Source organism: Pelobates fuscus, chromosome 2 (assembly GCF_036172605.1).
Source record: "Pelobates fuscus isolate aPelFus1 chromosome 2, aPelFus1.pri, whole genome shotgun sequence".
NCBI classification, from domain to species: Eukaryota; Metazoa; Chordata; class Amphibia; order Anura; family Pelobatidae; genus Pelobates; species Pelobates fuscus.
In genome coordinates, this window is record NC_086318.1 from 428,071,085 (window position 1) to 428,097,252 (window position 26,168).

At 41.1% G+C, this 26,168-nt stretch overlaps 1 protein-coding gene across 1 annotated transcript in view; it reads left to right on the forward strand.

Moving 5' to 3' along the window:
* Positions 1-26,168, forward strand: part of COQ8A (coenzyme Q8A) — a 68,748-nt gene that overhangs the window by 36,037 nt on the left and 6,543 nt on the right. The window contains exons 6-11 of the mRNA XM_063444055.1: positions 6,835-6,957; positions 19,208-19,293; positions 19,636-19,776; positions 20,412-20,493; positions 20,638-20,731; positions 21,294-21,435. Of these exons, the coding sequence (XP_063300125.1) occupies positions 6,835-6,957; positions 19,208-19,293; positions 19,636-19,776; positions 20,412-20,493; positions 20,638-20,731; positions 21,294-21,435 (668 nt within the window). The remainder of the gene's footprint in view (positions 1-6,834; positions 6,958-19,207; positions 19,294-19,635; positions 19,777-20,411; positions 20,494-20,637; positions 20,732-21,293; positions 21,436-26,168) is intronic.

The following is a 26,168-nucleotide window of genomic DNA, read 5'->3' on the forward strand; positions in this document are numbered from 1 at the left end:
CCCCCTTTTTTACTGTGCAATTTTCTCTTCTGTGTGTGATTTGCAAGCTCTTATAACTCGCTTAGCCTCTTTCTGCCTAATCTTATAGGTCATTCTGTCTTCCTCACTCTGGGTTTTTTTTATAATTACTAAATGCTAACTTTTTGTTTTTTACTATTTTGGCCACATCTGCGGAGTACCACAGTGGTGGTTTCTTGAATTTTTTGCTTTTACTGACAAGCCTAATGCAATTTTCTGTTGCCTTCAGTAGTGCAACTTTTAAATAATCCCATTTCTCTTAGACACCATTTAAATTGCTCCAGTCTGATAATGACTCCTTTACACATATTCTAATTTTAGAAAAGTCTGTTTTTCTAAAGTCTAAAACTTTTGTTTTTGTGTGGTGTGACTCAGTCACTGTTTTTATATTAAACCACACTGATTGATAATCACTGGATCCTAAACTTTCACCTACAGTAATATCCGATACCAAATATCCATTTGTTAACACTAAATCTAGTATGGCCTCTTTACGAGTTGGCTCCTCAACGACTTGTTTTAGAGACAATCCCAGTAGGGAATTTAGAATATGTGTGCTCCTGGCACAAGCAGCTATTTTTGTTTTCCAATTCACATCAGGAAGATTAAAGTCACAGATGATGATAACTTCCCCCTTCATTGTCATTTTAGCTATTTCCTCAACTAGTAGATTATCTAACTCTTCCATTTGTTTCTGGGGGCCTATAAATCACACCTACACGAATTACTGTGTGATTACCAAATTCTAACGGAACCCAAACGGACTCTATGTTCACCTCACTAACTTTTATTAGGCTAGATTTTATGCTATCCTTCACATACAGGGCCACCCCTCCCCCTTTCCTGCCTTCCCTGTATTTTCTATATAAAGCGTACCCTGGTATTGCTATGTCCCAGTCATTTTTCTCATTATACAATGTCTCAGTAACCGCGACTAAATCTACACTATCAGTTGCCATTATTGCCACAAGTTCATGGATCTTATTCTCTAAACTGCGAGCATTTGTAGACATGACTCTAAGCTTATCATTTTTTAACACACTTGCTACAGGCATCTTCTGTCCTTGTTTTGGGGGACAATGATCTAGCTATGGTCTTTCTGAATAGAAATTCCTGTTTAAACTCTTACTTATTCCAATAAATGGCACGTTTTGACCGCATCAGAAGTAAGCAGTGGGTACAGATTGCTTGCAGCTTATAAAAGCGTAAACCAGAAAGGTTTACATATCTTCACCCAATCCATTAAAAGGACACTATAGTCACAAAACCACTTTAGCTTAATGAAGCAGTTTTGGATTATAGATCATGCCACTGCAGTGTCACTGCTCAATTCTGACATTTAGGAGTGAAATCACTTGTGTTTCTCTTTATGCAGCCGTAGACACACCTCCCCTGGCTGTGACACACACTGTTTCATTTTCAATCAGATGTAACTTTACACTATACTTTAAAAGATATTTTGTATCTTCTGCTATGTAAATTGAACTTTAATTACATGTGGGAGGCGCTATTGGGGTCTAGCCAGCTATTCGCTGAGCAGAATACAAGCAATTCTAAATTAATCAGAACTTGCAATAAAGGAAGTGTAAACATTAGATCATTCTTTACAGGAAGTGTTTAGGAAGGCTGTGTAAGTCACATGCAGGGAGGTGTGATAAGGGCTGCATAAACAAAGTGATTTAACTCCTAAATGGCAGAGAATTGAGCATTTATGCTGCAGGGGCATGATCTATACACCAAAACTCCTTCATTAAGATAAAGTTGTTTTGGTAAATAGATTAACCAGACTATAATTGTGGACAAGTATTCCTATATTTTATTTGCTTTTAAATACTTATTGTTTAGATTGGTTTATCTGCAGCAGCTGCCATGAAACTTGTAATGCATTTAGAAGAAGTGGAGGAGAGAAACCCCTTTCTAGATCATGTAAAGACAAGAAAAATAATGGAACAAGAAAAGAGCATAAACGTGAATAAAAATCCACATGAAAAATATCTGGGCCTATGTGACTTGCATATCGAGACTAGGAGTAAGTGTTAGTAAGGATCTAACGAGGTGAGGGCTGTGAGCTGAGCTCGTTTCTATCTGTCCCTCTAGGGGCCTTATGGTGGTGGCAGCTTGCTCTTGGGGGGGATATTAGCCCTAAATTGTGCTTACACCCATGTTTGTGCACATGGTCAGCCGAACTGAACGTGGGACTTAAGATAAAGAGGTAGGACCAGGAATCCTTGTGTCCGATTAGGCCCAGCACTATACTCTGCACATATATTCCACATTGAGATTCACCAGTAGGCTAGCTAGGATGAGGTTGTGAACCCCACTAGAATATGTTGGTACACCTGTGGGACACACCGCCAAATCTGTTGGCTTGACTGAGTGACTGGCTCCCAAGTCCAGCAGTGACCAGTGCCAAAACATAGCATACAATCTAAACATACATTCTGACACATAACAAGGAACAAAGATCACAAGGATAAAACTGTATTTTATTTTTAATTTATTATTTACTGCACCCTTGGTAGTGTTTTCAGTCTTTCCACATCTGAGTTTTAATTCGAATACATATTGGATATTGACCATGAACCAGGCTAGTAGAATTTTGAAATTGCAACACATTCTCTTTACTTCCCCCAAAAAACAAAAAACCTTGGCAACAAAATACTGCTTTATTCAAATTTTGTTTATATAATGCTTCAATCCAGCTCTGAGGGAAAAAAAAAATCACAATTGCCAATATGCAAAGTGCCCTTGCTTGAACACAGTGAGTTAGTTGGTACCCTGTGCTCCGCTGCTTTTCCTTCTGACACTTTAATTGCTGTGTGCTAGGCAAAGAATCATTGTCTTTTCAATTACTGCTGTACATATGCCCCTGGCAAATTGTTTATTAGTGAATGAGTGGTTCTCCGCCTCTGTGTATAATTCTCTTTCCCTGAGTTAAAGCTGATCTATAACTTTGCCTATTTCTCAAAGACCCTTAAAGTGACAGATCTCATCCAGTGGCCACGTGGTGCAAGGGAAGATGAGTTTTATTTACCCCAAGCTGCTGCCGCCATCTCAGTCCTGCAGATCTTCACTTGCCCAGAGTCGTGTCAATGATGTACTCTAGTCATGGGCGAGAGAACACTACGGCTGCTGTGATTGGACAAGTTGATGGTGGAGTTCTGCCTTTGTCAACGTACAAGTTATTACTTTGTCTTATGGTGTCTTTGGATTGCATTAGAACTTCAGTGAAATTCCAGTACAGATTTACATAGTTAAAGGGGCACTATAGTCACCCAGACCACTTCAGCTCAATGAAGTGGTCTGGGTGCCAGTTCCCTCAGGTTTTAACCCTTCAGATGTTTACATTTGGGGTTAATCCAGCCTCTAGTGGCTGTCTTCCGGACAGCCACTAGAGGCGCATCTGCAACGCTGGAGACACATTTCGCCTCCATCGCGCAGAGCGTCTATAGGAAAGCATTAAGAAATGCTTTCCTATGGGCACTTTGAATGCGCGCGGCACTTGCCGCACATGCGCATTCGGCTCCGCTGCCGTCAGTGGGGGAGGAGAGGTCACCTGTGCCGAGGGAGCCCGGCGCTGGATTAAGGTAAGCTGCTGAAGGGGTTTTAACCTTCAGCGCCACAGGAGGGGGGACGCAGAGCGTGGGGGCACCCTCAGGGCACTATATAGTGTCAGAAAAAACGCTTTGTTTGCCTGACACTATATAGTGATCCTTTAAAAAAAAAAAAAAAAAGACATGCATTCACAAAGTTCAGCCTTTCTCATGTTTTTGCAGCAACAAACCAGAGGGAAAAAAAATCTTTTTGGGGCCCCAGAACAGACAGTCAGATCAAGAAGCCATCACCCCACAGATAGAAAATTTATATCCCTGAATATTGTGTTTTGAAAGTATTCATCCAGTTGCTGTTTAAACATCTCTACAGACTACAAACTCTGTAAAACAAAAACACCTCTTCAGAGAATTCCACATCCTTATTGTTCTTGTTGTAAGTAACCCTTTCCTTTGCCTTAGACAAAATCTTCTTTCTTCTAGTCTAAACTCATGACCTCGTGTCCTATTAATTAATAGGTTTCCAGACAATGGTTTGCATTAGCCCCAAATATATTTGTAGAATCCGATCATATCCCCTCTGAGCCTGTTTTTTCTAAACTAAATTTGTTAACCTTTCTAAATCATTTAAATTGCTCCATTCCTTTTATTAATTTTGTGGCCTGTCTCTGCACTTTTTCTAGTGCCATAATATCCTTCTTTAGAAGAGGTGCCAAAAATTGCACAGTATGTTAAAGACGTGGTCTTAACCATGATTTATAAAGAGGCGAAATTCTATTTTTATCCTGAGAATAAATGTTCCTTTTATACAGGCCTTAGCCACTGCTGATTGACATTGCACATTGTTGTCTAGTTTGTTTATAATAATTCCCAAATAAGTTTTTTGTTTAAAAAAATAAATAAAAAATTACTGTAGAATGACAGATACTCTTTAATTGGTTGCCCTTGGAAAATGATCTAATAATGGGCGTTAGGTCAACGTTGTCTTTTTTCCTGGGAATTTCTATTGAAAAATGTCCCCTAGAAACTGTTACTCAGATTGCTCTGCACTCATCACACTGCCAAATCCAGCTAATAAGCCTTGTGCACAAAGTATTTTTCATTTCATGAGGACCCATAGACTGCAACCTTTGTAGCATTTGAAGTGGATTTTACATAGCTGTGAACCTTGCTAAAATATGTGACCTCTTACAGCCCCCAATTATTCTCCTCACGGCATCATTTGCAGGAAATTCACTGGTTATTGGTTCCAACTCTGAAACTTTCATAAAAAAAATAAATGTGAAAAAAAACCTTCCGAAAATTTGAGGCGTGCTTTGTTTTTGATCAGACCTCCACGAGCACCGTTCTTACATTAAAACCTCTTGCAATGCGTGTCTTTGTTTAGGTCCAATGAATAGCATCCTATTAAGGCACAATACAGTTACAATATTCCTCTGCCCACTCCTGCCAGCCGGTTTGAAGCAGTACAGATAGGAATGTTCCCCTAGCAGGCTGTGTGTGTGGTTGGTTATAGAGTTGCAGTGCGGTGGAGGGCCTATTGTTTATTGTATAAACACAATATAACAGCCATCGGTAAATATCCAAACAAAGATGATCTATCCTGAAACAGTAATCACCTCTTAAATTTCCCCTGCACGCCTAGCCTCTTATATTGCTGTGCAACTGTATTTGGGAGATACAGGGTTTAAAAGAACACGTCAGTGAATGTTTTTTGTATGTTTGATTGTGTTTTTTTGTTTTTTTTTTTTATAGCAATTTGGTAGATATATATCCCAAAAGGACTATATGGGGGGGGGGGGGGGGGGGGAGTGGGGAGTATTTCAGACTGCTGGAGAGGTGTTCCTCCAATGTTTTTATAAAAGTGCTGATTTCTTTTGTAATTTACTACTAAAATATTAAAATGTGTGCTGTTTTCAGGTGACTTTGGGGCTGGCATAAAACTGTAAGTCCCTGTTTAATGTATAATTAAAGGAACCCTATAGAGTCATACATGTGTATTCCTGACCCTACAGTGTTAAAAACACTATTTAGCCTCTTTGACCCTCTTAAATAAGTTAGTATTTCCTTTATTCCAATGCTGGCCTTGCCCACGATCCGCCTTCTTGCCTGACATCTGAATTGACAATCTCAGCCAATCCAATGCCTAGGTCAGACAAGGAGGCGGATCGGGGGGTGTAGCCAAACACCAATCCGCTTTACTCCTAGAGATGCATTGAATCAATGCATCTCTATGGTTAAAGTTGAGTGACACTAAATGGCAGTGCTGCACCCAGGAAGCATTTCTAGTGGCTGCCCAAGTGACGGTCACTAGAGGTGTTATTAGGCTTTTCCTCTGAAAAGGCAGTATTGACCGCAAAAGCCTGCAGGGAAATGCTATACTCGCCAGAACTACATTAAGCTGTAGGTGACTATAATATCCTATGCAAAGTGTGTGTATTCACAGCATTTAGGGCATATTTGTAAATTACATTATGATAGCGTAAATGTAAAATATTATTATTATTTTTTTTTTTTAAATGCATTTATTTTAAATGTACTTGTTTGTTGGCATAAAGTGTTGGCTCAATCTACTTGTCTCTATGTATCCTGAAACAAATTGGGGGGGCCCCCCCCTCGAAAAAAAAATTTCAGCTCCACTCTAATCACAACTTGGATAATTTATTATTTTTTTTCCTGTTTTGCAATTCAGATTAGATCATCTACTTTTTAGAAGTACCAACCCAAAAGGGAAAAAAAAAAAAAAAAAAATTCCCGTTTAATGTTTTCATGTTTTCGCTATAATATAATTTTGATTCTCCAGCTTGGAATACAAGTAAAGGACTAGACATAATTTGAGTACAATAACGTTTTTATTGGATATAATTCAGTAATTTAATGGTAAACTGCTCATTCCTGTGTACCTTTAAAATTAGCTCATGTTCTATGCAGTGCTTCCATTCCAAACAATGTTGTATTCAGGATAGGCTGAGAAATGTTTAGCCATTTTCGGGTTCCAGAATCTACATACAAATTCGCAGATAAATAAATTTTACATTCTTTTACTGCGTTATTTGTAAAATGCACTAAAATTATCTCCACAACAGCCGAAGATTTCCGCATTGATATGATGTAATTTAATTTAATTTAATTTAATTTAATTTAATTTAATTTAATTTAATTTAATTTAATTTAATTTAATTTAATTTAATTTAATTTAATTTAATTTAATTTAATTTAATTTAATTTAATTTAAATTTTTTTTTTTTTTTTTTTTTAAATATAGGTAAAAAATCTGTAATGGAGTCCAGTCCCTTCTTGTCCGAAGCCAATGCAGAGCGGATTGTGAGGACTCTGTGCAAGGTCCGGGGAGCGGCTTTAAAACTGGGACAAATGCTGAGCATTCAAGGTGAGCCAGATAGGATCAATTCTTTCGTTATAGTTTCTATAGCATTTATTCTCTTGATGCAGTGGCGTCACTAGGAGGATGTGGTGAGTGCGGACCGCATATGGGTGACACCACCTTGGAGGAACTTTCTCTTCTCGAGTAATCCTCCTGGTGCCACCTCACTCGTGGCACTGGCGCATCACTGCAGGGAGGCCAGACACTGTGACAGGCAACCTGGCGGAGAAGGAAAAAGCAGAATGTGGCACGCAGTATATTGTACCATGCGTAGCTACATTCTGGTGGTCTGTTCTTCCTTGTGGGAGGCTGCTGAACATTCTCCCTATTTGTCCCACTGGGGTGAGCACATTTTTGAGAATGTTGCCACTGTCTGCTGCATATTACTACAGTAAGTTTGTATAACTTTATTATTAAAGTGCACAGTGAGACATGTATATTTAAATATTTTTAAATTCTTATTTTAATGATTTTATACCTTTCTCTGGGACCTGCCTTAACGTCAGTTTGTATGTGTCTGTATGAGTGTGTTCATGTGCTTGTATGATTGATTGTATGTGTCTGTGTGAGTTTCTCTATGACTGTGTGACTGTGAGTATGGAAAACATTAATGTTCTCTGCACATAAAAACAAAACAAAAAAAAAACCCACTAAAATTTACTTGGCTGGGGGTGACACCAAGAGTTTCTGCACCAGTTGACACCAACCCTTTAGATGCCACTGTCTTAAAGGACAGGGAGTTATGCAAAATAAGAAAACTAACACAACCCCTCTGTGTCTTGTATTCTGGTGTTTGAGTTCTGGGATGCCAGTGCATCAGCTGTTGCAGGTTTTTTTTGTTTGTTTTGTGGTCTGTACATCACATGTCCTTGGCAAGGTTTCTAGACACTATTTGAACACCTGTATGATAAGTTATTTGCCACACCTCTTTTAAGGAATATAATGTTCTTTAAAAGAGGTAATGCGTTTGATTACTTACTCTTCCCTTCCTTCTGAATGAGTGCAAATAACATATTTTAACAGTTATTATTTAGTGATCGCCTTTTCTGTGAAGTTTAGTTGTTTCAGTAAAACCCCTCAGGTGATATAAACGTACGTTGTGTATCAACGATTCTGGCCTAGATCTCTAGCTTAGTCCTGGGTTACTGTATTGGGACAACATGGCCTTCAGGAGTCCTTGTTGCAGGAGGTAAAGATTATACCGAAGAGACTCGTTGCAGTATAGTTTTAGCAGTTGTAAAGTACCTGGGGGTCTTTAAAACGCAGTTTGTTTGTTTAGTTGTATCACGGCTAGTTCGATCAGTCACTGGGAGGCCTTATTTGTTGTGTCCGCTCTGTTTGTTTTGAGCAGCCTGATGGTCCCTGTTGTGAGGCTGCTTCTAGACACCTTTTTTTTTCTGTGGTTTGAAAGACCAAACACTTGCAGGTCAGAAATGGTTTCTTAATTAAAGGCTTATTAAAATTCTTGGTGGAGTTTGTTTCCTTTTGTTCCCTCTTTTATTATTTTTCAATCACCTGCAAACAAGATTAAATCTGGAGCTGTAAATCTCTGCTAAATACACTATTGATGCTATTAATCTGACCAGAATGTTCCATCATCTTCATTCTTGGACAACCTGACGTCTTGCAGATGGAGGAAAATCACATCATCTCACCTCGTTATTTAACTCATAAATAACCAATGAGTTTCTGTGACACCAGGAGTTGGTAATCACTAGTATTGAGTAGTAACTTACTAATTTTTAGATTTAGATTTTAGATCCACTTGGGGCCAATAGACTACACAGTCTGTCTTTTGGTCTAAATAAAATTTCAATGTATATGGACTTGCCTTATTGTATTTTCTTATTAGTAGACCTAGGAGTTGGGGTCACCTACACACGGTCCTTCTGAATTATTTGCCTACCAGGCTAGTGCCATCTAATAACAGCCATTTTGTAACATCAGGGCCTTTTGAAGCTATTGATGCCAAGTAAGCTGGACTTACCGTGCTGGTATGTCTTCAGTGACCGTATTGTGATGAGGAGTAACACTGGATTTAATGAGTCTAATGTGAATAACCACTTGTGCATGTTGTAACAATTATGCTAATTCTTTGCACATTGGATGTCTGTCAACACAAACCGCATGCTGGAGACAGGTGTCCAATTGTGGACTGGACACCCCCGTCCCACATTGCACAATGCCTCCCCTCCGTCCCTTCATCTCCAGTGATGGAGAGTCACACCACCAGACGAGGACCCGGCTTCTGTAAGAACATGGCGCTTTAATGAAGGTTAGGGTTATAACCTTTAGTAAGGGTTTCTCTGAACAAAAACTAGAGTTTTTTTTTTTTTTTTTTAAACATTGTTTTTCTGTTTTGAAGTAACCCTTTAATATTTGAATGAAAAGCCAAGGTTTCTGGAATGTCTTATTCATTCAGCGTTATCGCCACAGAGCTTCTAATGTTAATAAGCAGCCTGCAGGGTGTTCCGTGCTAATATTAGGGTCTCTAATTACTGAGATTATTGCTTTTTCTGTGGGTGTTTTAGTCTCTAATCCTAATGCTCCTAATCCCACTGATTGACGTATCTGACATGACAAATGCCGATCTTTCCTGGAACGCCCTGGCTGGTCTAGAAGCCCTTCTTGCTGTTGGCACCTGTCAGTTGACTCTCTAGTGAAGCCTAATAACCTGCACATCTCACCCCTATTGAAACAAGTTGTCCACAATTTGCTCTATCATTCTCCGCCAAGTAATTGTATGTTGGCCTCTCTAGATTTGTGAGTGCCCAGTCTTTATTTTCATGTATAGACATGCATTAATCACATCCTATAAAAATAACTGTGCTGTTACTCTGCAAAATCACAGGCACCCTTCGGCTGTTTCTATAGCTTCGTGGGGCCCAGGTCATGCACTTGTTCTGCAGAAAGTCGAGAACACTAAATATTATAGCTGTTTCATACATCAGAGGGTTTATACTTAGCCATGCTTTGAACAGGGAAAAGTGACCAGAATAGCAGATCTGAAAAAAAAAAATAACCAATTCAGTTTGTCTGTTTTGGCCTAGAATTCACAATTTCCTAACCTTTTTGAACTGTTTCAGATTACTGAAAAAGCGTTATTGTTTCAGGATATTGAGTATTTTTGTTCATGTTGTGATTGTCATCTAGGAGGTATATTCCGATACACCTCTGTAAGGAAACCAAGTGTATTTAAACCTCAATCGGTAATTTCCTCCCGGACCACCAGAGCCTAGTGAACATAGCCCTCCGTTCGGTAGTTATGGTAGACGAATCCCCATGAAATTTCAATAGTGTCCCTGGATAATTCCCTCAGTAAGACACACGAACTCCAAAACAGCATACGTATCTCCGCTGGTATATCAGGTAAAAATCCCCAAATTCCCCAGTAATCAGATGAAGATCAGTACAGGGAGTCAACTGACCATTTTTTTAAAAAAAAATAAGGCTCAAGGAGTCAACTGCCAACATGAAACAAGGGAATACAAACTGTCACCCCAATGCCAAACAGGGGAATTCCTTCACACTGCTCCCCTATATGTCCATAGGTCGGCATACCCGCCAAGACCCTGACAGGTTGGCTTGGGGATGTCCGAGGAAAAAAAAGAAGAAAGGTCTAAGTTAAACATCCAGTTCCATTTGGCGGGACAAACCGTCTGCATTACCATTTTGTTTGCCCGGACGGTACTGCATGGGGAAGTTGTACGGTTGAAGGGCTAGGCTCCACCGTAAGAGTCTGGGGTTGTCACCAGCTACCCGGTTTAACCACACCAATGGGTTGTGGTCGGTCATCAGAGTAAATGGCCGGCCGTACAAATTAGGTTGGAGTTTCTTAAGCGCCCACACCAGGGCTAGGCACTCCTTCTCCACGGTGGCATAGCTGACCTCCCGGGGCAAAAGTTTACGTCTGAGATAGGCCACCGGGTGTTCCATGCCGTTGTCTCCCACCTGGCTTAACACGGCTCCCAGCCCAAACATGGAGGCATCTGTGTGGACGAGAAATTGTTTAGAGTAGTTGGGTGCTGCCAACACAGGAGCCTCACTCAATGCTGCTTTCAGTTTCTGGAAGGCTGCCGCGCACTCTGGGGTCCAGGTAACCTGTTTGGAAAGGGCCTTTTTGGTGAGGTCAGTGAGGGGTTTGGCCAGGGCGCTATAGTCGGGGACGAATTTCCGGTAATAGCCGGCTGTTCCTAAGAAGGCTAAGACCTGGGTCTTAGTCCGGGGTTGGGGCCAATTAGCTATGGCTTCTATTTTGGCAGGCTCCGGCCGCTGTTTGCCTGACCCTACCCTGTGGCCGAGGTACTGTACCTCAGCCATACCAACCTGACATTTGTCCGGTTTTAACGTAAGCCCTGCTTGGTGAATTCTCTCGAGCACCCTGGATACGTGCTCTAGGTGGTCTCCCCATGTGCGGCTGTAGACAGCAATATCGTCTAAATACGCACATGCGAAGTCCTGGAGTCCCTCCAGGAGCCAGTCAGCCATCCGCTGAAAGGTAGCGGGGGCATTCTTCATTCCAAAGGGCATAACCCTAAACTGGTAGAGCCCGAAAGGAGTGACGAATGCCGACTTGGGGATGGCCGTCGCATCCAAGGGGATCTGCCAGTATCCTTTGCACAAATCCAGGGTGGTCAAGTAACTACCTCCAGCCATACGGTCCAGCATCTCATCTATTCTGGGCATGGGATAGGCATCCGTTATGGTGCGGTCGTTGAGCCTCCGGTAGTCTACACAGAAGCGTGTGGTGCCGTCACGCTTCAGTACCAGTACTACCGGAGATGCCCAAGGGCTCTGAGAGGGTTCTATTACCCCTAACTTGAGCATGTCGGTAATTTCCGACAGCATGCTCTCACGCACGGCCTCGGGAATACGGTATGGTTGCTGCCGTAGTGGCGTCTCTCCCTGGGTTTCTACTCGGTGTACCGCAGCGGAGGTATAGCCGGGAATGGCGGAAAACATATCCTGGTATTCCCGGAGTAGGCCGTACGCTTCTCCTCGCTCTAGGGGTTGTAGGTTCTGACCCAGGCTGACCTGGTCAATACTACAGGGCGAGGGGTCTAGCAGATCGGGGAGGGGGAGCCCCTCACTATCTTCAGAAGAGGGGGCGCATATGGCGCCGACATCTTCCGTTTGCTCGGAGTAGGGCTTTAACATGTTAACATGAAAGACTTTGGTCAGTCTTTCATCCGAACATTTACTTACAATGTAGGTGGTACCGCTTATTCGCTCCACCACCTTAAAAGGTCCCTGCCATGCTGCCTGGAGCTTATCCTTCTTGGCGGGTCTCAGGGCTAGCACCTTTTGGCCTAAGACTCTGTCTCGGGCACCCCTGTCGTAGCACTTCTTTTGACAGTCCTGAGCCGCCTGCAGATTCTCCCGAACTGATTCGGTGAGAGTCCGCAGCCGGTCGCGGAACTCCAGTACGTACTGTATGATAGGGATCCCCCATTATCTGTGTTGCCCTCCCAGTGCTCCCGTACGTGATCCAGGGGGCCCCGAACTTTTCTCCCGAGCAGGAGTTCAAAGGGGGAGAACCCCGTGGATGCCTGCGGCACCTCACGATAGGCAAACAGAAGATGGGGAAGATACTTCTCCCAGTTCTTGCAGGACTCTGCGAACGTTTTTAGCATTTGCTTGAGCGTGCCATTAAAACGTTCACAGAGACCATTGGTCTGAGGGTGATATGGAACGCTAAATAGGGCTTTCACTCCACAGCTCTGCCACAGCTGTTGTGTCAGGAGAGCTGTGAATTGAGTCCCTCTGTCGGATAGGATCTCCTGGGGAAAACCTACCCGGGAAAATATTTTGACCAGGGCCTTGGCTACGGTTTTGGCCTCTATATTGGGGAGAGCCACGGCTTCGGGGTACCGGGTGGCATAGTCCACTACGGTGAGTATAAACTTTTTACCCTACTGACTGGGTCGACTGAGGGGTTCTATTAAATCCACCGCTACCCGGTGAAATGGCTCCTCTATGATGGGTAGCGGGTGGAGCTTCGCTTTCTGGTGGTCACCCCGTTTCCCTATTTTTTGGCAAACGTCACAGGTCCTGCAGTAGTATTTAAGGTCTTGAGTGACCCTGGGCCAGAAGAAGATTTGGGTCAGTCGGTCTCTAGTTTTCTTCACCCCTAAATGTCTGGCTAAGGGAATATCGTGGCTGAGTCTTAATAACTCTGCCCGGAATTTGCGGGGTACTACTAGCTGCCTCTTAGTAACCTGGGCGGTCCCGTGTCCTGCACCATCTGTCACCCTATACAACAGTCCCTTGTGCCACTCAAACCTTTCGTGTGGGTTGTCTGTAATCCACTGACGGTGGTGGTCCTGGTTATCGCCTCCTGCTTGCACGGGGTTAACTTCGTGCAACACACTCCATTGTTCCTCGTGGGTAGGGAACACTGGTGTACTCTCCTGCTGTACACAATGAGTAGCGGCCCTGGGTTGGGACTGTGGTGGCGGCCTCTCCCAGCTTCCCCGGTTTAAACGTGGGCACTGTTTTTTGTAGTGTCCCGGCTGTTTGCAGTAGTGACACACTGCAGGTTGCCGTGGTGCTGCTGTTGAGCTGGGCGGCGGATTACTCAGGGGGCCTCTGGGTGGTGCAGCCGTGGTTGGGGCTGAATACGGCTGCCTAAACGCAGGTCGGCTCACCCCTTGTTCTCGCCTCCGGTTGTCCTGGTATTCATCTGCTAGTCTTGCAGCCTCCTCCACAGATTTAGGCTTCCTGTCTTTTACCCAGTCCTTAATGTCCTCTAATAGGATGAGTTGTAAAGCATCCTCCAGAGTGGTTGCTTGGCAGCCTTTCATCCAATTTTGGGCTGCCCTGTGTAGCCGGAATGCCCATTCAGTATGGGTATCCTTCCCTGTTTTCCTCCGTTCCCTGAATTTCTTCCTGTATGCCTCAGGGGTAACTGCATATCTAGCCAACAAAATTTCTTTTATTTTCCCATAATTGTGAATGTCCTCATCAGGTACTGCTCGTGCCGCTTCTGCTGCTCAGTACTGCGGCCCATTTGGTGGAGTCTAATCCCTCCAGTGCACATTGCCTTTCAAAATCCTGCAGATAACTATCAATCTCCATTTCATTGTCATTAAAGGTTTTAAATGCAGCATAATTTACCTTCTTTGGTAGGTCATTTGTACTTCCCGGGGAGTGCAGCAGATCCCCCTATAGCAGACTGTCACGGTCATCTCGCTCCTTCTGCGATTGCCTGGCTTGCGCCATGACCTGCAGAACTGCTTCTGTTGCTGGGTTAGGTCCCAATAAACTGCGCATCCATCTGATGTCTTTCTGCATTCCAGTTTCATCCTCGCTCCATTTCTGTAGTGCTGGATCTGTCGCTCTGTAACCGCTCTGCAATTAACGTGGCTTTTGTTTTGTTGCTTGCTATTACGCCTCGAGCTTCCAATAAATCCTTAAGCGTGGCTCTCTTAAGCTGTCGGTACTGCTGAGCCATTCATTCCTTTGCTTGTTTAAAATGTCCGTTTGGGATTCGAATCCCACCGCTGCCACCAGTTGTATATTTAAACCTCAATCGGTAATTTCCTCCCGGGCCACCAGAGCCTAGTGAACATAGCCCTCCGTTCGGTAGTTATGGTAGACGAATCCCCATGCAATTTCAATAGTGTCCCTGGATAATTCCCTCAGTAAGACACACGAACTCCAAAACAGCATACGTATCTCCGCTGGTATATCAGGTAAAAATCCCCAAATTCCCCAGTAACCAGATGAAGATCAGTACAGGGAGTCAACTGACCATTTTAAAAAAAAAATAAAAATCAGGCTCAAGGAGTCAACTGCCAACGTGAAACAAGGGAATACAAACTGTCACCCCAACGCCAAACAGGGGCATTCCTTCACAACCTCCCTACCCTAGACATACTGCGAGCCTAATGAAAGTACTGGTCAAATGTCCCCACTGAGATTGCTCTAGGATTGAGGACACTGGATGTAAGCATGTCTAGGGAGGGTTTATTTAACTTTAATGTTGACAAATTGACCTGATACAGCTATGGTCAGATGAAAACTCCTTACTCTTATTCTGGAGAAACATTAACCTGGAAATCATTATGGACATGCGTTGCGTACAGGGTTCATAAAATTTTAATGGCCATATGGCAGCCAATGGTGTCCATTCTATGGCCTAGAATCCTATTGATGACCCCTGAAATTATCATCATCTTCTTCTTCTTCCACGTAGACGTGTTAATATTTCATTCTGTCCTCCTGAGAACAATTCCAGTTGCTCTGCCCAACCATCCTATTCTACAATTCTACATTCTAAGCACCACCTACATCTGGAAACAAAGGTTTCATAGAGACTTCTGTGCCACCTGTTACCCATTACGGAAGGGAATGTCCCTGATGTTAAAAGGTTACCATGAAAGATCTCTAGATTGTAAGCTTTTGTGAGCACTGTCATATAAAACCTATTGTTCTGTTTCCTTTGTTGAACTTCCTCCTTGATAATAGTGTGAATTGCTGTGGAAGAAGCTGGTGCTATATAAATGCCAATAATATTAATAGTGGCCACTTCAGTGATTTGCTTTTGTTTAATTCTTTAAACGTTGACTGGTCTCTCAGGATAGGAAGGATTATTCAAATAAGAAAACACTCGTTATGGTTAAAGTAACACTTTCAGAAATATGTCTCTGGGGGAAGGACAGGCCTTTGAAGCCTTGTGCCATCCAAAAATGACCAGTAGAGGACTTGGTAGCTGAAAATTATAAAGAGTGGAGCTGCTTCTTTCAGATCACATAATAGCCTTGAAAGGGCCAGAAAAAGATCAAATCCAACAGCAAATCTGATCTGAAAAGGTGTTCATATTGTTTTAATGGTATGCCTGTCAGGTGAGCAATGTGCAGGTTTTCTTCTCTTAAAGAAACAGTCCTACTATTAAAGAATAGTTCAGATAATTTAGTTTGCTTTAAACACATTGACCCATTTAAAGTAAAAGTCCCAAACTACCTGTTTGTGTATTTGACAGCAACGGTCTGTTGTGTAAATTTGTGTTTGTCTCCCATAAAGCCCGCTCTCCAGTTTGCCATAGCTGCATTCCAGCTAGTATTTGATATGCCAGTACATTTCCATTGCTGAGAGAAGCAGTTAGTTATGTATTAATAATATACCCCAGGCTAAATATTGCCAGTATTAACCATGTTACAAGAATTTGGAGATGACAGGCAGAATGATTTATCATTACTACAAAAGACTCGCTGATCGAACGTTCCCATGGGTCCCAGATTTATCGTTTCTGTTCTCTGTTTACAGGCTTGCTGTAGCTTCACTGTGATGGTTTTGCCTGCAGAATGGTTTGTTGCCCAACAAATAGTCTGGGTACTGTGCGTGCCCAACAGTGACAGGTTGTGTTTTTTATTTTTATTTATCCCTGCTAGTGTTTCTATCCTTTGACATTACCTTTAAAATAAAAACATGCATGCCGCGTGCCTTTTTAAGATGTTCAGTCCAGAGCAGAGAGAACCTTAATGCTTGCATATCATTCCAAGGGCATGGTCATATTGATACATAAATATATTTACACACCTCGCTGTAAATAAACTAAAATACTAAACTACTTTCGTTTGACTTCCATTTTAATGGTTGGCTTGTCTTGTCATTTCATTTTTATTTATATTTAGTTTGGTTAGTATAATGAGCAGAAACGGGTTTGTTTTTCACTTAAGTTGCCAAAAGTCCCCCAATAATCCGTTCTGCCTGTAAAAAAGAAAAAACAGTCCTCCCACCACTGAATTAGACTTCTGTTTTTCTTTCATTTTTATGATGACCTTGTGTGACTGCTATATAAAAAAACTGTGTATGTTAATCCTGCTCTCCAACTCCCAGTACTCTTGACTGAACAGGGTGAATTTATAGTAATTGCTGACAAATTTATAAACAAACTCCAAAATTTATATTTTTATCTATACGTTAACCCACACCCTCATTTTATAGTTTAACGGAAATGGGTCATAGCTTGAATCTAGTTTTGTTTTTTTGGACTCTGTGTACTTTTACCATTGCGGTTGCTTTAAACAGTCTGTTCTTTAAAAAGGTACCCAGCCTGTTTTAATCTGCTAATAATGTCCCCTACATATGGATTTGCAGGTGTTTATGCTGCTGTCTGTTGTGGTTGTGACGGTTGCTCCAAGCTGGATTTTTTTGCAGTCTGCTTTGCGGAACATTTGGAAATTCTGCAAAACAAACAAACTGGGGATTAGCAGTTAATTAAAAATAACTTGTTCTAAAAATGTGCTGGATAGCAATGGCAATGTGCTTTAACATTCTTCAACATCTGATACTCCCTTTTGCATGACAATAGGTCCTTTAAAGATGGTCATTGAGTGAGCTTGCCTTTCACATTGCATCCCAGTTGTTCCTACAGAGTCTCTTAAATAAAATACTGTTTTACATTTTATTTCTGGAGTAAGCTCTGCGTGGTCATAAATAAATAGTGAATATCCAGATTGAGAACAATTGTTCTTACTGGCACTACACCCATGTCATCATAAAAATATTTAATCTACAACAATAGGAGATAATCCCATTTCATATGTTAGGGGAAAACTAAAACTAAAAAAAAAACCCAACAAATGTTTCAACTCCTGATCTATACTGATGAATATTATTTTTTTTTTTTTTTGCAAAACAATCAACATCCGTGTCTTTGCTGAGCTGTAAAAGCAGTGTGCTTGTGAGATGGTGGATATGTGGCCATATTAAAGGTAATGTTTGATCAAAGATTACCTTTGTTAATGGTCTAGTGAAAATGAACTTTGGAATGACGGCTTTTTTCGGAGTAGTTTGCACAAATTCACTGATAATACCAGTAAATGGGGAAGTTCCAGCTCTGATGGCCATGAGCTAGCAGATCCCAAAAGATACACAAACATGGCATTCACAGAGTTCCCTAGAGTTGAGAATTTCCAACGTTAAGCCAGTGTAACGGAATTGGAAACATTCTCAAATTCCACCATGTTTTCGGTTTGGCTATTTTAGCGTAAACTTTGGGTTCCTGATTGATCACACTGTAGTAAATAATACTTTTATTTCTTTTAGTTCCTGTATGGTAGGCTCTTCTGTGTTGGCATTCATTTTCCTTTTCATGGATAGTACTACATTCATCATACTTTTCACCGATAACACTATATATAGTGGTAGAGCTGTAAAAGCAAGGATGTGTACGTTTGTGGAGAGTATACAAGAGTAAGGGCTTGTCTGTAAATCAAAATCCAATGCAGTTTTCCTGGAGACGCAGATATGAGAGCCAGCAGTTCTGCATTTGAGGGATCATAGTTTTGTGAGGAGAAAATTGCATTCCTCAAACCTCTTAATAGGAAGGGAGTGGAAAGTTTGGCAACAGAACATTCTGAACAGGTGATGAGGAAGAGAGGCAAGTGGCAATGTAAGAACCAACAAGAAACTCCTTTTACCTTTTTTGATTCCGTGTTGCTTCCGCTTCCCATGTATTGTACAGTTTAGTAGGAACCTTGTTCCAAGTACTTTAAATGTATTCTAACCTGTAACACACAGTGGCATTTACCAAGATTTATTTTATCACTGTAGACTAGCATTTGGTAGAATGTAGCTAGGTTAGGGCGAGAACATTTGCCGGGAATGGAGGTGAATATAGTGACTTCTGTAAATTTCCTTTAGCCATTGTTTAGCACTGCTATGTTACTATAACTGTTTAGTAGTAAACTACTAGGGTCATAATATTGGTACAGTATTCTAACAAACGCATACACAAGATACAGTAAGGAAGTGAACATTTCTATTAAAGCAATATTTTTTGTTTGTTTTTCTCTAGGTATTGGATAATCATAGTTTATTGGGATAGAGTCGCTGTAATAATTTTAGATACGTAATGATGGTTCTGGTTAAAATGCCATCTATTCCAGATTGAAATTTGAAGGGGACTTTATTCAGGCACAGTCGGCATTTTCTGTTTTGTACAAAAATCTCACGCCCAAAAGCAGGACTAAAGTCTGAAAAGGACAATAAACCTGAGAGAAGTTGGTCTGTGAATTACCTTCTGGATGATGTTGATGATTAGTATCTGTTGTGAATGATTGTAGATGCTGTATTTATGTTCTCTTTATGCCCATGCATGTTGAAATTCAATATGGCTGTTGGAGGAGCACTGTGAGTTTATCTGATGAATTCAATGTGTTTGGGAGTGAGGGGGGAACAAAAAGATTGTACTCCTAAAAAGGTTTTATAGTGAATAGCTTAGATCATAATAATTATTTTCATTCTGTAGATGATGCCTTCATCAATCCCCAGCTGCAAAAGATCTTCGAGAGGGTGCGTCAGAGTGCAGACTTCATGCCCATTAAGCAAATGATGGTGAGTTCTAGCGTCTCATTGTTTGAAAGGCAAATGTATGGTTTTATTTAATGAACCAGGAATTGCAATTCTTTGACAAGGCAGTGCTAATTTTTATGGGTTTTTAATGTTCCCTCTTCCATACCCTCCTCCCACCATCTGTAACAAAATTACCCACAACCGCTATGTGAAGGAAACCTTCCATTGGTAAAAAAAAGTGTCTGTACATTTTTGTTTTTGTACACAAACTGGCTTTTGTCTGCCTTTATTTACTTGCACGCCACTTTGGTTTTACTAGCCATTTAAGTTTCTACATATCCCTAATATACAGCATGCATTAGTATGATGGTTAATGTCTTGTAGAAAACGTTAAACGCAGATCTGGGCCCCAACTGGCGAGATCAGCTCGACTTCTTTGAAGAGCGTCCCTTTGCTGCTGCATCCATTGGACAGGTCCATCTCGCCAAACTCAAAGATGGAAGAGAGGTTGCCATGAAAATTCAGGTAGGTGTGACTTTCCTGGAGCTACTGTGTTGATTATATACAATGCAAGCATTTGGATAGTGCTAGGTTGATATGCTTCTCTGAACATATTGGGAAGGGGACATGTTTTGGTGTTTTTCCTAAGGTGTTCAGGAATATCCAAGATTTAACATAGATGACATTCTATGCCATCACTATAGTGTATTCTATACAGAAATGCCCCTATTGTATAATAGTGTCAACAGCTGTAACTATTCTGTTTTTACATTACATTAGGACATCCATGTCACAGGTTCTGTAAGGGCAAGATTGTAATAGCATGTAAACGAATAATTGGCTGGAGCCTATTAAATATGTATTGCAGTACAGTAGAACATGGAAATAATTCTGACTGGTTTGATGCTGTATATAGAAACTTCTAACCGCTGCATCCAGGCCTCCATTATGTGCCCCTTTACATAGAGCTCTGCAAAGGGCAGTTCACAAAACACAGAACGTAATGTGCCACCATGTCCTAAGACGCACTCAGTACAATACCCTTTATCACAGAGTAGTCGTGCGTATATTTAGAGTTTGGGGGTGGGGGTTGTTGGTAAGGGGGATTTTTATATTTTTAGTGTCGTAATGTTTGTTTTTCCTCCTCTTGCTTTGTACAGTATCCTGGGGTGGCTCAGAGCATCCATAGTGATGTGACTAACCTCATGACTGTTCTGAATATGAGCAACGCTCTTCCTGAAGGTACTGCCTTTCTCCTTGTTTCACTTTGGATTTTCGAAATCTCTTAATACAGATACGGTGGTTGTTAAGGATACAGAGTAACTTTGCTAATTAGCTTTGTATGTGTGCGCACCATGTCTCTCTAACTTCCTTTCTTTGTCCCAGGCCTCTTTCCGCAGCACCTGATTGACGTTCTGAGCAGAGAGCTGGCCCTGGAGTGCGATTATAAAAGGGAAGCAGCTTGTGCTAAAAAATTTAAGTATGTTAATGTTGTGTTTTTTGTTTTTGCTTTTGATTTTTAGTTAGTGCAAAATTTCATCAGAGAAGGTGCTTCTAGGTTCAGGCATGTGAACACTTTAACCCATTAAGGGGTTAAAAGGAAACCAAGTATAATATGAGACAAATTAGCACCATTTTGTGTTATTCAGGGATACATAAAAATGTAAGAAGTGTGTAAACATTGTGGGATGAACAGTTTGTGGTTATTTAGTATCCTTTGCTGTGCAATATAAAATTCAGAATTTGAAATGTTGACATTCAAGGAAACCTTTTTTTGTCCACCATCATCATCATAATAATAATCATAATAATAATATGATTCTCTTTATTAGTTTAAAATGGTGACTACAATGTTTATATGTACTTGAAGAAGAACTGATTATCATTGTGGTGGCATTTGTGGGAAGCTGCATTCCCATAAATATAATTCTGCACACATAAATTTTCACAAACTAAAAACCATTGGAATGCCATGAACGTGTGCCATAAAGCAGTAACTGGAAGATAAACCTGGGTGTCCTGCTCGCACTTTGTTCCATCAGAGAGTTGCTGAAGGACCATCCATTCTTCTACGTCCCCACCGTGGTTGATGAGCTGTGCAGTGACCATGTCTTGACCACTGAATTGGTTTCTGGTTTCCCCCTTGACCAAGCAGAGGGCCTGAGCCAAGAAATCCGCAATGAGGTAATTCTTAATTCTGCCTCTAAAAAAACAACTAAGCCTTTTAGGATAGATCACAATACTGCATTGTAAAAGTGACAAATCAATATCCTTTTTCAGTATTCAATTCCATGCAGCTTCTCAATGAGAAATGCTAGTTCAGTACCTCCCAACGGAGTTCATTACGGTTTGAACTTCCTGTCCTTTACTAAATCAAAACCTGCATCGGTACTCCACACAGGAGACCCAGCTGGATTGCCTTCTGAGTCAATCTTCTTCCAACCACTCATATGATCTTCAGCTACTCTGCAGAGTTTCCTTTTCTTTCTCTCATCCGATTCCCGGCTGAACCGGCCGTGAAGGCAATCCGCACATATATCCTGTCCCAGGCAGTTAGGTGATGATTACAAATTAAGATTCAGTTGGTGAGCCTTGACTGGTCATTGTAAGAACTGTTTGCTGTGTCTGTTCTTTTTAAAAGCTTTGACAAAGTCTGTTGAATACATGGGATGCACACAACTTTACCCTTTCTGTAACATTACCTCTGTCTTCTGTCCTTTAACTTCAGATCTCACCCTCCTGTCCTTGCAGGTTGCAGGTGTATAAAAATGCTCATTTCAGATATATCTAGGTTACTTCAGGCATGTGGACATCTGTCACTGAGTACACACCTTGATCTGGTTTAATATGCCTGTCCCAGATTGTCCAGGTTTGAGACAAAATGGAGCTTTCTGCTTCAGCATCTGTTGCAACAAGAAACACTGGTAAAAGCAGGAAAGTATTGGTATTGGCGTACACAATGAATAGTCCGTGATCTGACTATCTGAAATATTACGTTACTGAATCTTGGGGATTACCTGTAAAACACATTAAATGTATGTTTTACTATTCTAAATGTTGCCTTTTATTGCTCCATCAAGAGACCTTAGTATGTCTTGTGCTACAGAATAATGACTCGGTGCACCCAAGAATTGTACTGCCAGCTCTTCTGTGTACATATATTTATGCAACACAGCTGTAAGGTCTAGAATCCCTCCCCCGCAAGGAGGTTTATTTTATCATTCACCCCTGGAGAGTATTCTATGGCTTGCAGTGGTGAGTACTTTTTATATAATCATTTAATACATACACCTAAGAGTAGAGGTGGCCAAAAGATGGATCACAAGCTGTTTTAGAATTACTACTCCTATGACCTTTTGCCAGCCTTAATCTTGGGGATCTTCCCTTTGAAATAACTGCAGATATTTTGTTTCATTACTGCTCAGTTATTTGTTTTACGCACCTTAATTGATTGGTATTGGCTGTAATCCATGGCAGTGACCAGGTTAGTATTTTGGGTGTAACAGGTAGGGCCCGCCCCTTTTTATTTATTCATTTTTTTTTTTTTTTTTTTTTTTTTACATAGCAAGCTCCCGCTCCCCCTATGGGTGCAATGTTTGTATGACCTTGAAGAGCCCTTGCTTGATTCGTGTTGGGAATGTGACAGTTGTGTGATAGATCTAAGTTACAGCTAGGCTCCTGGATCTGCGCCACGCACTGCCTCTCATTTGTGTAACCGATCCAAAATAGCCCTCTTGCTCTTACTATGTGGCATAAGGGTCTCGGAAAGTTACAGCCGGTAAACAAAAAGCGAGTCAGTGAGGGCCAATTTATATTTATATATAAATTTATTTTTAGGCATATTTGGTAATCTTTGCTTTTCAAAAAGAGATTGATTGATTTATAGTGAACAATTCTTGATACAGGTTTATTATTTTTATTTTATTTATATAGTGCCAGCAAATTCCGTAGCGCTGTACAATGGGTATGTACATTAATTTAAATGTGAATGTATTAACTCACTACGTGCTCACAACTCAGGAATTCAGTTATTTATTAGATATAGATTCAATGAACACGCTATAAATCTTTTTTTTTTTTTTTTTTAAATATACGTGTTTCAATCACCCTACAAGTATTTTTAAAAGTACAATATGCAGAAGAATAACTGTTGCTGCTTGGACTGACCAGTCCGTTACCCTTTTTTTTTTTTTTTTTTGTCATTCTTTTTTTTTTTTTATTGAGGTATAAAATTGCAAGGATACAGAATGAAGAAAGGGAGATGATACATTAAATACATGTAGGGGTCATAACAGCTCAATATATATCACCTCAGATAGTCTTATGCCTCTTTTTTTAATTTTTTATATGAAATAGATGGATCAATGGCTTACACGTGACTGCATAACAATAAAATAGAACAATAGAAACAATACAGAGTTTTGTGTAACTAGTAGATACGTAGGGAGGATTAGCCAGGTATCAGGTAGTAAGTAGTTAAGCATTTATCTAGTTGCTGCATTTTTTCTAATTAAATAGAAATATTTCAGGATCTTAGTCCTATGTGTAGGGTGACAGAAAATTACATGTTTAAGGTTAGAGCTATAGATAAACTGCAAAACATTTAGACCACTGGGGCCAAGGACACAACAATAGATCGAACAAGCTGGCACCGCCACAGCCGCTGGGGCAGGCAGACACATTAACAGATTTTAACAGTCGTGTGGCATATAAAATCAGTGCACCTTTTTAGTATTATTCAGAGTAGGTGCCGTTACCCTTTTTGAAGGAATAGAACATAGTCTGCTTTAAGTCACTTTGAAGGCCTGGGTGCAGTTTGATACATGTAGTGGCAAGGTATAATTTGTATTTGGTTTTTTTCCACTTATTTATTTAGGACATTTTTTGTTTTTCCTGAGCTTTAACCTCTTGTCAAATGACTCACCATAACTGTGTTGAGTACTTAATCTTCAACCCATGCCATTTGGAGGGTTAAAACCTGGCACCTAAAAGGGACACTCCAGGCACCCAGACCACTTCTGCCCATTGGAGTGGTCTGGGTGCCAACTCCCACTACCCTTAACCCTGCAACTGTAATTATTGCAGTTTTCATAAACTGCAATAATTACTTTGCAGGGTTAACTCCTCCTCTAGTGGCTGTCTATTAGAGGGCACTTCCTGGTCCATAGCACAGGTTTTCTGTGTGAGGACCTCCAGCGTCGCTAAAATCCCCATAGGAAAGCATTGAAAAGAATCAGTCTCCCCCGCCGGCTGACGTGGTGACTGGGAGGAGCGTGGGCGGAGGAAGAAGCAGCGATGAGGGACATCGTCGCTGCCTCTGGTAAGTCACTGAAGGGGGTGGGAGGGACCGGGTGTGGGAGGGAGAGGGGACCTGCAGTGCCAGGAAAATTGATTGTTTTCCTGGCACTGGAGAGTCCCTTTAAGGTTTGGAATAAGTTCATTGAGCTGTACTGTGAGCCAGGATTTAATACCAGGTTTATTTATAGTAACTTGTGTCACTGGGGTAATTGGGTCAGAGGCCAGCCATATCTCTTTATGTAGTTGCTCTCATGGCTGTAAACTTGCAGGTATTTTCAAAAGACCGCATGAATATGTATACGTATTGCAACAGCACCAAACAGTGGGTTTTGCATCCACTCCATGAGACCAGTTGAACAGCAGATAACTAATTTATAAAGCTTTTTGTAAGTTTGGACCACCCAGTACTCCTCCTCACAGCACTAGAAAATCGTTGCAAAACCAAAATATTCCCAAGTACCTGCAACAATTTGTAAAACATTTTTTACCCCCACTTCACACAACATGGATGTGGCGGTTTAATCCTGCACCATGGTGAATGCACACCAGGTACCTGGTATGAGGCATGCTTCCAATTCCAACAGGGTGCTTGAGATGCATGGCCAGTTCACAGGTAGAATGTATGCACAGGTTACGATACCTTCCTTTGTGATTATGGACCAATACCACATATGATTGGTGTGACTGCAGGAGCCTGGCACCAATATTCAAACCATTTGTGAGACACTTGGATATTTTAACTCTGTACAGCTGATATTCTGTGAATGCCATTTTTCCTTCAGTTGAGGTGTGCAATGACTTTTGTCCATTCTGGTGCATTTGAGGTAAAACCTTTTCCTCTTATTTAATCCGTCTGATTTTGTAGGTTTTAGACCCTGGCTAGTTCCTTTGCAATAAAGTCAAATCCAGCAAAATCCAATAATTCCCCAAAAATGTGTTGGGTGGAGCAGAGAATTGATTGTAGTCTGTGCAACACCAGACTAAATCTGAAAATGTTGTCTCTTTTCGAGGAGATATCAGATCATCATACTCTGCTTTATCACGACAGCAATAGACCTGGTGACTAGACAATCTGCATTATCTGGATGCTTTCTTAATTACTTGGAACTTTCATTTAGTCTGTTTCCCAATTGTGGCTCAATTTTTGAGGTCATAATGGTTATTACATTTTGGCCTCGAATAGCGTGTATGACCACTTTCATTAGAGTTGTCAAGAGAAAGATATTGGTCTCTACCATAACTGCAATCTTGGAACAGACCCTGTTGGCTCGTGTTTTATTCAAAGTTTCAGTCTTATTCCTTTGCTTCTGAGGCCAGAAGCCTAGGTTTAAATGAGCATGTAGACTTTTTTTTGTTCAAGATAAGAACCTGGAGCTTTGATGTCATGTGGATCAGCAGACCTCTGTTTTTCCTAGTTTAGTGCAGAAATAACCCTCCTCTGCGGTTAGAACCCACCCCACGAGGTCTCTTTCTACCTCTGAACCTCTCTGCCTTCAGCTCTGGCAAATTGGATTTCCAGTGCTTGGACAAATCTTCACCGAGCGTTACCAATTAGACATCCAAACTACAGGATTTCAACGCTGTGGGAGCAGTAATGGGTAATCTGAATGAAAAATGTT